The sequence below is a fragment of the Martes martes genome (genome assembly GCF_963455335.1).
Source record: "Martes martes genome assembly, chromosome: 2".
Lineage (NCBI taxonomy): Eukaryota > Metazoa > Chordata > Mammalia > Carnivora > Mustelidae > Martes > Martes martes.
Window position 1 is genome coordinate 69,441,821 of NC_137889.1, and position 12,680 is coordinate 69,454,500.

The window sequence follows — 12,680 nt, forward strand, 5'->3', positions numbered from 1 at the left end:
TAGGGGCACCTTGGTGGCTCAGTCAGTTAAGTGTCCATCTCTTGATTTCAGCTCAGGTCATGATCTTGGGATGGTGAGAAAAGAGTCTCACATCAGGCTCTGAGCTCTATGCACAGTCTGCTTGAGATTCTCTCTTTCTCCCTCTGTCCCTCCCCCGGTCACAATCATGCTCTCTCTCTCTCTCTCTCTCAGATAAATAAATGATCTTTAAAAAAAATAGTTTAAAGAACAGTGAAGTAGGTGAAAACCCTAGCTACTCAAGTTAGAGCATTGGCCATAACAGTCTACATTTGTGAATTGTTTGTGGATGTAGTGGTTTATAACATAGCAATGGTCTGTATTTTTATACAGAGCACATGTCTGTGTCTTCTCAAGAGTAATATAGAAGTAAATTTATTCTTTCGGTTAATACTTTCAGAATATCTGAAATCATCTGCAAAAGTATAGGTTTTCTTAACATGATAAAAGTGCCCTGAAACATGCTCATGAACCTTCCCCCAAATTATTTTCCTCATGCCATTGTAGCCCTGAGAAATGCCAATGGTAGTCGTCAAAAAAATGGTGCCAGTGTAGACTGTTCTCATTCAGGACGTTGTTTTTAATTATTGCTGCTTTTGTTATCAAGGATCTGGATTCTTTCATTCCATGTATTGTCTCTCCCTTTGTATTCCCTCATACCACAACAGTTCACCCATATACCCAGATTTCTACTTCATCTTCTCATTGATGCCACATATCTATTATCATTAAGTGGACTCTGGCTCCTTAATATTTTACTTTATCCCTTTTTCTCCATTCCTCTTTCACAGCCATTGTCCATGTCTTTGTTACTCTCACATTACTGAAATAGCTTCCTGACAAAATCTCTTAGACTGCATATTCTGCACTGCCTAACATGGTTCACCCTTGCTTGAAATTGTTCATTTGATCTCTGTTGTCCTAGAATGGCATGGGTCTGACCCATCTACCTTCCCAACATTTTCCCCTATTGCTCCTCAAATTATCCAGAGATATCCTAAACAAACTATGCTTTCTCATACATCTATAACTTAATGTTCATGCGACTATATTTGCCTACTACTTGGAATTCCTTTTTGCTCCCTTACATTTCACATATTTGTCTTTCATACCAAACTGAGCTTCATTCATATATTTATTAAATGTGTTTACTCAACCATTCCTTTGTTCATTTACTCATGAAATTTGCTTCTAACTAGTAACATTCTGTGATCACACATTGAAACCTAAAGAATGCAGTCCTTAGCTGTCTCAGTTGATAGAGCATGCGACTCTTAATCTTGGGATTGTGAGTTCAAGCCCCACGTTGGCTGTAGATATTACTTTTTTAAAAAGTTAATTAGTGGGGTGCCTGGGTGGCTTAGTCATTAAGTGTCTGCCTTTGGCTCAGGTTATGATCTCAGGGTCCTGGGATCGAGCCCTGCATCCGGCTCCCTGCTCTGCAGGAGGCCTGCTTCTCTCCCTCCCACTCCCCCTGTCTGATCTCCTCTCTTGATGTCTCTTTATCTCTGTCAAATAAATAAATAAAAATCTTAAAAATAGATAAATAAAAATAAATAATTAATTAGGGACTCCTGGGTGGCTCAGTCAGTTAAGTGTCTGCTTCAGCTCAGGTCAGGGTTGTAGGATTGAGCCCCATGTCAGGCTCCCTGCTCAGTGAGGAGTCTGCTTCTCCCTTTCTCTCTACCCTTTCCCCCTCTCATTTTTTCTCTCTCTCTCTCAAATAAATAAATAAAATCTTTTTAAAAATAATTAATTAATTAATAAAAATAACTACCACCTTAAAAAAAAATACAGGCCTTATTTCTGAACCAAGTCTTACTATTAGAAATTACAGAATTTAAGATTTTGTTCATTTGAGCCTTCCTCTTGTGTCCCTTAGTTCACATTTCCCTTGTTCCCTCCTTTTTTCCTATATTATTATCTGTTCCCTGTTTTTTGGCTACTTCTACAGTAATCTGAGTTGAATCATTTTTTTCTTAAGATTTTATTTATTTAGGGGCGCCTGGGTGGCTCAGTGGATTAAGCCACTGCCTTCGGCTCAGGTCATGATCTCAGGGTCCTGGGATCGAGCCCCGCATCGGGCTCTCTGCTCAGCAGGGAGCCTGCTTCCCCCTCTATCTCTGCCTGACTCTCTGCCTATTTGTGGTCTCTCTCTGTCAAATAAATAAATAAAATCTTTAAAAAAAAAAAAGATTTTATTTATTTATTTGGCAGACAGAGATCACAAGTATGCAGAGAGGCAGACAGAGAGAGAGGAGGAAGCAGGCTCCCTGCTGAGCAGAGAGCCCGATCGATGCAGGGCTCGACCCCAGGACCTTGGGATCATGACCTGAACCGAAGGTAGAGGCTTTAACCCACTGAGCCACCCAGGTGCCCCGAGTTGAATCATTATTAAGATTCCATATTTATCTCTTATATAGTAACATATCACATCCAGCCTTTTTATAAGTTTGTGTTAATGAAATTGACCAGCCTTTAAAATGTAGCACAGGTGGCATAATACTATATGAAGGAGTTATCATTCTCCTCAGAATGATTATTTTTAACTGAAAATTTTTTTCATCACAGCTTAATTGGGATATTGCGACTAAAAGAAGAGGGACACCTGGCTGGCTCAGTCAGTAGAGCTTACGACTCTTGATCTTTCGGTTGTGAGTTCAAGCCCTGTGTTGGATCTAGAGCTTACTTAAAAAAAAAATCAGGCATACCCGGTGACTTAGTGGCCTGCTCTTGATTTTGGCTGAAGTCATGATCTTGGGGTCCTGGGATTGGGCCTCCCATTGGACTCTGCACTCAGTGGGGAGTCTGCTTAGGATTCTTTCTCTCTCCTCTCCCTTTGCCCCTCCTCCCTCTTGTATGCACTCTCTTTCCCTCTCTCTCTCAAATAAATAAATCTTTTTTTTTTAAAGATTTTATTTATTTATTTGACAGAGATCACAAGTAGGCAGAGAGGCAGGCAGAGAGAGGAAGGGAAGCAGGCTCCCTGCCGAGCAGAGAGCCCGATGCGGGGCTCGATCCCAGGACCCTGGGACCATGACCCAAGCCGAAGGCAGAGGCTTTAACACACTGAGCCACCCAGACACCCCTCAAATAAATAAATCTTTAAAAATTTTTGTTTATTTATACTTAAAAAAAAAATTAACAGAAAAGAAAGAGTGTTCTAACTTAAAGGATTTTAATGGAGTTTGTAGCCAGTGTGTCTGGGCTGGCATATGCTTCTGAACCTAAACAAGCTCAGAGTGTAATGACTTTATTGGGTCTTCTTGCCTCTGTTCTTATGGCTTTTTTACCTTTTCATTCCAAATTATGAACTATATAGGACATTCATTGTCACTTGGATAATCTTTCAAGTGTAGATTTTGATTTGGTTGATGTAGGTCTGTACTTGTTACCATTTTACTGTTGAACAACTTGGTTCTAGCTACAACTTTGATCTTCTTTTTCTTGGATTTCAGTTCCTGCATGGTTTTAATCTCTCTGTTTCTATTCTCTAACAAACACTAAATAATTTGGAGGATGATTGATGAGCATGTTTCAGGCAACTTTTATCATCTTAAAAAAACCTATGCTTTTTGTAAATGATTTTAAATCATATTTTAGAAGTATTAACTGAAAGAATAAATTCACTGCATATTACTCTTGAGAAGAGGTACGTGCCCTCTATAAAAATAGGAACAATTCCTGATTTACAAGCCACTACACCCATGAACAATTCACAAAATATAGAGAGTGTAGTGGCCAATGCTCTGACTTGAGCAGCTAGGGTTTTCATCCACTTAACTGTTCTTTAAATTCTACTGTCTTGTCCCTGTTAAGATTCAAAGGTACTAAGTGTATTTGTGGCTTGAGCTATTTGTAATACATCAGTCACTTAAAGGCTTTTCCTTACAGAGACTATTTAGCACTTCTTTATTGGTTGTTAATTTTGGCTCTAAACACAGGTGGTGATTTAAACCAAATATATAATTGGAGCAATTTTAAGTTTAGGGTCTGACATATGAGTAAATAGTATTTTTATATATTATTTTAATTGACCTGATTTTATTCGTAAATTTTGAATCCAAAATTTGTTTATTTCCTTTTTTTCCCCTTAAGATTTTATTTATTTATTTGAGAGACAGAGAGAGGGGGAAGGAGGCTCCCCGCCTGGCAGAGAGCCTGATGCAGGACTCGATCCTCTAGGACCCTGGGATCATGACCCGAGCTGGAGGCAGAGGTTTTAACCCACTGAGCCACCCAGGCGCCCCTTATTTATTTCTTATTTAGTCTCATCCACAGGAATTCTCATACCCAAAATAAAATAAATTATTAAAAATTTTTTTAAGATTTTATTTTTTATTTCTTTGACAGAAGAGAAGACACACACAAAAAGAACACAAGCAGGGGAAGCAGCAGAGGGAGAGGGAGAAGCAGGCTCTTTCTCCCCTGAGCAGGCAGCCTGATGTGGGGGTCAATCCCAGGACCCTGGGATCATGACCTTCGCAGAAGGTAGACACTTAACCAACTGAGCCACCCAGGTGCCGCTTAAAAATTTTTTTTAGAAGAATAGAGTAGGGGCACCTGGCTGGCTCCGTCAGTGGATCATACAACTCTTGATCTCTGGGTTGTAAGTTTGAGCCCCACGTTGGGTGTAGAGATTACTTAAAAAAATAGATAGATTTATATGTATTGACAAAAAAAAAATCTCAAGGTATTTGGTCATAGGAAAATGACCTATGGGATGTATGTATAGCATACCACAGTCTCATTTTTACTTGAAAAATATATATGTGAGTGTAGAGGTTTAAGGAAGAGTCTAGACTATCCATCAAACTGTTAATAGTAATTTTGTTTTATTTAGTGGGATTAAAGGAAGGAAGAGGAAATTCACCTTTTATTTCATTCTTATATTAATTTTTGGAATAGATATCAGTTCTGTAACCAAAACTGTGAAAGACAAGATAAAAGAGCAAATTTGCAAATTTAAAAAATTGCAATATTTATCACTTCTTTAGAATATTTTTGTTAACTTTAAATGGGGAAGAGTATATTAATGCCCTGTATGGTTACTCTAAAAATATATTGTTGAGTAGTGAAGTTGCTTATAATTTTTTATTGCTAACAAAAATTTCCTGTATCATTTCTGGGGCAAGACAGAATAACATAATTTAATACTATTCTTTCTGGATAGAAGTAAAAGAATTCAGGAATCTCTTACCTCTACCTCTTTCTCTTCTTTCCTCCTTCCCTCCCTCTGTCTCTTCCTTTCTTCCCTTTTCTCTCTCCCCACCCTTCCTACCTCCTCCTCTTACCTCTTTCTCCTTCCTTTCTTCCTTTCATTCCTCCTACTCACACACATACACACAGCTATTTAAGAGGAAGATAGAAGGAAAAAAAGTATTTGAAAACAGGAGAGTAGAATTTTGATATACTTATTATTCCTATATTAACAGCCCATTCATGTTCTTAAATCAATGCCAAACATTTCAGTTGTTGTAAATAATCTATGCAAGTATAAACCTGAAATATGATTATGTGAGGGAGCTCAACCAGTAGATATAAATTAGCTAAGTCTTAAAACTTCCTCTGATTAATAATAGTTATTGGGTATGTCTGGTAAGTTTACTTTGAATCTTGGCGAACTTCTTAGTGGGCTGACAATTTTCAGTTTTTTAAGGGTAACTTGTTTGAAGCCAAAAATGGTATATGCCAAATGCTGTAGCATTTGTACTTTGGATTGCTATATTATTCCTTTCTCTTTTGTTCTTTTTTTTTCTTCCTAAACAAAGTGCATCTTTCCACTTTTAGTGCACTCGACAAATTATTTCTGAGAAGCTAGGCCGTGGATCAAGAACTGTGGACCTTGAACTTGAAGCCCAGATTGATATATTAAGAGATAACAAGAAAAAATATGAAAATATTTTAAGACTGGCTCAGACATTGTCAACCCAGCTTTTCCAGATGGTGCATACCCAAAGGCAACTTGGAGATGCATTTGCTGACCTGAGTTTGAAGTCACTAGAACTCCATGTAAGATTATTTTAAATAACTTTTGGAAAGTGTGGAGGAGGAGAATGACAATAGTATTCGAAGATGTAATTTGTTACATTTCTGATTTGCTTAACTCTTAATAAATTTGGAATTGATATTCTTTTAAAATATTTCATGTAATTTTTAAGAAGGCCCAAATATCTAGAGATGTCAGCTAGAGGTTTCAGGGGAAGGGAACTTAGTTAGAGGAAAGAAAAGGAAAGTACTCAGCCTGCCTTAGTCTAGGAAAAATCATAGCTATGTGTATGTGAGTTTGGGTAAAAAGCAAATTTAGGTACCTATTGAAAATCTCTTATCTATTCTCAAAGCATCTTGAGCAAATAGTAACTTGCTTGACTGGATTCATGATCTTTTATTGAAATCATTAATATAAATTGTGAGTTTTTAAAAATTAAGAATTTTAGGGGCACCTGGGTGGCTCAGTGGGTTAAGTCTCTGCCTTCGGTTCAGGTCATGATCTCAGGGTCCTGGGATCGAGCCCCGCATCGGGCTCTCTGCTTGACAGGGAGCCTGCTTCCCCCCACCTCTCTCTGCCTGCCTCTCTGCCTACTTGTGATCTCTGTCAAATAAATAAATAAAATCTTTTAAAAACTAAAAATAAAAATTAATAATTTTAGAATAATTATAAAAATTTTTTGCATATATCTCTAAAGTATTCAGCAAAGCATTCCTAAGAATTTCTTATGTTACCTTAAGTGACTTCTTTTTTTTTTTTTAAGTGACTTCTTTGATCACTTTCTTTTTCCCCCTAAAATGGAGCCAAAAAGGTTAAGTCCCTTGCCTACAGACTTTCTAACTTGAAGAGTTAGATAATTTAGAGCATTAAATTATTTGATAATATCTAGAATCTTAGAAAAGAAAGTTTGGCTAGAGATGGCAATCTATCTCATAATAGTGAGGAATACTTAGATCAATTCTAACTGAGTCACTAAATAGACAAAAAGAATTAATCTAATATTTGGAAAGCTGATTAGTTTAACAGCTGTCCACAATTTCAGTGTAACAAGCTGGGTGCTTTATAGTCATTGTATCATGTAATTTTTACTTAATTTAAAAAATTTAAAATTTAAAAAAAATTTAAAATTTAAAAAAAATTTAAAATTAAAAAAAAATTATTTTTACTTAATAATACTGCAAGAAATATTAACCCTGTTTTATAGATGAGGAAACTGAAACCAAGAAAGGTTAGGTAGTATTCGTAAGATCACAAAACAAATAAAAGGTAGAGCTGTGGGGCACTTAGGTAGCTCAGTGGGTTGATCCTATGACTCTTGCTTTCAGCTCAGGTCATGATCCTGATCAGAGTCCTGGTATTGAGCTGGTGTCCTCAGCACTCTCAGCTGGGAGACTGCTTGTCCCTCATCCTCCCCCACTGTTCCTCTCCCGGCTCATGCATGTGCCTGTATGTGTTCTCTCTCTCTCAAATAAATAAATACATAAAATCTTTTTTTTTAAAGGTAGAGCAAGATGCCTGGGTAGCTCAGTCGGTTAAGCATATGCCTTCCAGCTCAGGTCATGTCCTGGGATCAAATCCTGCATCAGGCTCCTTGCTCAGCAGGGAGCCTGCTTCTCCTTCTGCCTGCTGCTCCCCCTGCTTGTGCATACTCTGGCTCTCTGTCTCTTTGACAAATAATAAAATCTTGAAAAAAAATGAATAAAAAAAGGTAGAGCTGAAAGTCATATATATGGACAATTTATGTTTTCTATATATAAATATACACATATTTGTTTTGTTTTCATAGCCAAGGGCATATACAGACAGTGAGTCCAGGAGAGGGAGGCTCTCGGTGGGGCTTGCCTGTTCATATGTACGGGGTGGATCTACATTAGGCCTGTCTATATTTCTCCATGATCTCTTCCTATCTCTTTAGGTGGAATCTTTTTTTTTTTTTTAAGATTTTATTTATTCATTTGACAGAACACAAGTTGGCAGAGAGGCAGGCAGAGAGAGAGGAAGGGAAGCAGGCTCCCTGCTGAGCAGAGAGCCGGAAGCAGGACTCAATCCCAGGACCCTGAGATCATGACCTGAGCTGAAGGCAGAGGCTTAACCCGCTGAGCCACCCAGGCACCCCTTTTAGTGGAATCTTTAGAGAGAAAAATCCCCACAGTATGGAAAGAGGTAGCCAGAGTATAGGGTCTGGGGAAGTGTTAAAGCAGTGTTATCAGTGATGCTGCACTCAGTAGACCCTGTTAATTATAATAGTTAATACACATTGGGGATTTACTATATGCCAGATACTATTCTAAGTGGTTTATATATATGTATTAGCTCATTTATTGCTCAGTATTAGCTAGTAGGTACTTTTGTTAGCTTTTCTAGATGTCAAATCCTTTTTTTTTTTTTTTTAACAGAACTGGTGGTTAATCCTCAGTATTCAAGTCTGTTAGACCCAGTTTTAATTTTTGAGTTTCGTATTTGATCATCTCTAATCCTTTGTAAGGATTGATAGTTCATGAGTTTTATTACAATGAAAAAATTATTAATTGTTTTAACAGAATAAAACTTTTTTTAAGAGGTATTTTATTTATTTGAGAGAGAGAGCAGAGTGTGTGAGAGAGAACATGAGTGGGAAGGAGCAGAGGGAGAGGGAGAAGCAGGCTCCCCCTCTGAGCAAGGAGCTGGACACAGGGTTTGATCCCAGGACCCCAGATAATGACCTGAGCCGATGGCAGACACTTAACTGACTGAGCCACCCAGGTGGCCCAGAATACAAGTTTTTATCTTGCAACTGCCATATGGGTCCATTGGAAATCAAGGACACAGTATGGGATCTTAATGATCCTAAAACAGTTTACTATTTCATCATCTTGGGAATTATTTCATCATTACTTATCTGTTATTTCCAACCATGTTAAAAGTTACTAAGATGATAGGAAAACAAAAGAATGATGGCATTGCCTTAAAAAATAATGTAATAGATAAATATCTTTGTAGTCTTTTTTTAATGTTTATGCAACATAGTTGAAAATTTAGAATTTTTCTTTTTTTTGCCCATATAATGGCAAAGAGAAGACAATACCAGAGGAAGATATTTCATAGGTATTAGACAAAAACAGAAGATGACTGCAGAGAGACAGCAGCATTGACTGCACAATGATGGCAAAATAGATAATACAAGTGAAATCCCAGTCTGAGTCTTCTGATGACAATATCCTAGATGAATTTGCTTAAATTCAAGAGTCAGTGAATTTTTAAGGACAAAAAAGAAATATGGTGCTGTATTAGTTAAGTTCTGTAGACAAAGAGAACCAACAGGATATGTAGATATACAGAGAGATGTATTTTAAGAGATTGGTTCATAGGATTTTAGAGTCTTGGTACATGTAAAACCTGTGGAATAGGTTGACAGACTGGAGAGACTCAAGGAAGAGTTGCGGCTTAAGTGCGAAGGCAGTCTGTTAGCAGAATGCCTTGTTGCTCCAGGGAATTCAGTCTTTGTTCTGTTAAGGTCTTCAGTTGATTGGATGAGGCCCATTGCTATTGTGGAGGGCAGTCTGCTTTACTCACACTCCGATTTAAATATTAATCTCCTTCAAAAAAAAAAACACACCTGCACTGAAATATCCAGAATAATGTTTGACCAAAATCTGGACATCGTGGCCTAGTCAAGTTGGCATGTAAAATTAATCATCACGGGTATTTTTATCTAGTTAGTCATAGCTCATGTCTACCTAGTAGACATGAGCCCATCATGCAGCATTTTTCTTTTTTTTTTTAAGATTCTGTGTATTCATTTATTAGAGAGCACACATGAGAGCACACACGAGTGGAGGGAGGGACGGAAGGAGAGGAACAAGCAGACTCCATATTCACTACAGAGCCTGACTCAGGGTTTGATACCGTGACCCTGAGATCATGACCTGAGCCAAAAATCAAGAGTCAGGCGCTTAACCAAGTGAGCCACCCAGGTGCCCCCATGCAACATTTTTCACTAAGAATTTAGACTATGCTATTTTGCTAAAAAGACATACTATATTCTTTTATGATGACTTATGTACCAAAGTACACTTCATGTAATTTGTTAGTGAATAAATGCTAAAGGCAAATGTGTATGCAGATGTGATTTGAAGGAAATAAATAATTTAAGAAATAGAAAATTTATTGGATTGGACAGTCTCATCAGTGTTTATAAATATAAAAATAATGGTAAGCTAGAACCTGTTGGAGACTGTTTGAAATTTGGAATCAATATTTATAGGATGGATATTTTTTTATCAGGATTTTCCAGAGAAACAAAACCAATATGAGATATGTACATAATACACACACACTTATTTTAAGGAATTGACTCCCACGGTTGTGGGACTTGGCACGCCTGAACTATGAATGGTACGTCAGTAGTCTAGAAACCGAGGCCAAATTTCTAATGTTCCAGTGTTAAGGAAGAATTCTTCTCTAAGAAACCTCAGTCTTTTTGCTCTGAAGGTCTTCAGCTGATTGAATGAAGTCCACCCACATTCTGGAGGATAATCTCTTTAAAATCAACTTCAAATCATACGTTCTGGAGTTTAATCTCTTTAAAGTCAACTTTAAGTCATATCTGTAATGTTTGTCATTGCAAATTTTAATCATATCTACAAAATCTGTATCTTTATAGCAACATCTAGATTGGTATTTGAGCAAACAACTGGCCATGTTAGTCTAATCAAGTTGACACATAAAATTAACCATCACAGTCTACTCTTTTTAGCAGCACTTATACACATATCCTTAAACCATACTTAATCTCCATCCAAATAAAGACAATAGTGAAGTCTTAGGTTCACCTAACATGACATGGCTGTCCTGCATGCTACCAAAGACAGACTAGCCATTTCCCCAGAAACAGGTGCAGAGTCCTTGAGTGACATTTACTTTTTCCCTTGGTATCCTATACTTTTTCCCTTGGTATCTGTAAGTTAAGTACTGTGATGTAAAGTTAATAGTGTATCTTGTGTTGTATGCTAAGGGGATAAGAGAGGGAAGAAAACAAAGTTATTTGCTTTATACATACACATATTGATAACAAAATAAATATTCATAACAATTATAGTCTTCATTTCTACAGATGGTCACAGAGTCTTAGCTTCTTCTACTACCCATTCCGTATTGTATTGGCTCTCAGCTAACACCTCAGCCTGTCAGTTCGTTGCCTGGTGGGGTGACACAACCTTTATCCTGAAGCATTCAGGCAATTAGTAGTCCTGGCTGAAATGGGTTGTTGTCATTTTTCACTGACATTAATCACAGGGCATGGTGAAGGTAGGAGTACTAGGAGATGCCCTAAGAGGTTGCCTACATTCTAGGTACAGTCTTGTAGCAGTCCAGTTTCCTTTCTGTTGGTCGTCAGGCTCAATCACACAAGCCAGCAAAGTAACTCTTCCTTGCCTATTGATTTCTTTTTGAGAAAAAGTTGATAGCGCAGTGATGAAGAGCTGGTGTCCACTTCCTCCTACCTTATGACGTACTAACAGCCTCATTTACAATGCTTAGCACAGGTATGGCACATAGAGGCACTGAATAAAATATGATGGTTATGATAGCTGTTTTGGGATTGTGGCATTGGGAGTTGAAAAAATATTTAAATATTAGTTCAGTTCTTTCATTTTCTAGAGAAAAAAAACAGTATCCAGGAGAAGAAAAAGCAAAAAGCAAATCTCCTGAACCTTTTTTGAATGCTTATAATCTGTCAGAAACTTTAAGCAAGTTACCTCATTACACTTCCTGTCAAACTTGTAAGAGAATTATCTTCATATTATTACTAAGAAATTGACATACAAAGAATTTATCAAAACTGATAAATCCAGTCAGTAGCAGAATCAAAATATGAACTGCCAAACTCTTTGAATCCTCAAATTTTTACCATTTTATCACATGCCTCTGACTCCCAGTTCTGTTAAAGCATGGCATTTTACCTCATTAAATTGTTTTTTCTCAATTTAGAAAGTAACATTTATATCAAGATTAGAAAAGTTTACATAACCCATATTATTGTCAATTATCAGTTAGTACCTGTGAGTCTAATTTCTTATTGCTCTGTATTTAAATTAACCCACTTGTTATTAATTAAGTAATAATTTATAGTACTAAAACTGGATGTTTTAGATCTAGTCAGATGTTTCTGTTATTTGCTCCTACTGTATACATTTAAGGGGAAATAGTGGTCATTTATATCTGTTAAATGTTGTAAATGAGGTAGGAGCAGCTAAAGAGAAAAAAATTCAAATGTTTTGAGACTTTTCTCCCTCTATATAAATCAAGCAAGTATTAAGATTAAGGAATTGTATTGGCCTTCCCTGTTTAGTGGCAGATTAGAACCAAAGCCCTATTCTTAATGTATAAACCCTTTGATTACTTTGTATTTAGTTTATTTGTAATTGCTAAGGCAGTTTATAATGTATAAAAAGTCCCTGTCCAACCGAAAATACTGAAACAACTTAACTAAATGAAGTTTATGAATCATGTTTTATTTATTTTCAATGCCAAAAAAGCATATTTATTTGTGTTTCTTATAATGCATATACATATGTGTATTCATTTCTTTCTAGTGTCCCAGTTGTTTTATATCTTTTACTTAATATATCTCTTGTACCTTACTATAAAAAATAAAAGCTTTTTTATTCTAGCCAGTTAAGTTTAAATTGATACA

The 12,680-nt window shown here is 36.8% G+C and overlaps 1 protein-coding gene across 9 annotated transcripts in view; it reads left to right on the top strand.

The window, feature by feature from the left end:
- ARFIP1 (ARF interacting protein 1) overlaps nt 1-12,680 on the top strand; it is a 108,355-nt gene that overhangs the window by 59,259 nt on the left and 36,416 nt on the right. For all 9 annotated transcript variants that reach the window (XM_080794716.1, XM_080794711.1, XM_080794715.1 and 6 more), the window contains one exon: nt 5,809-6,030. In XM_080794716.1, coding sequence (XP_080650842.1) covers nt 5,809-6,030 — 222 coding nt within the window. The remainder of the gene's footprint in view (nt 1-5,808; nt 6,031-12,680) is intronic.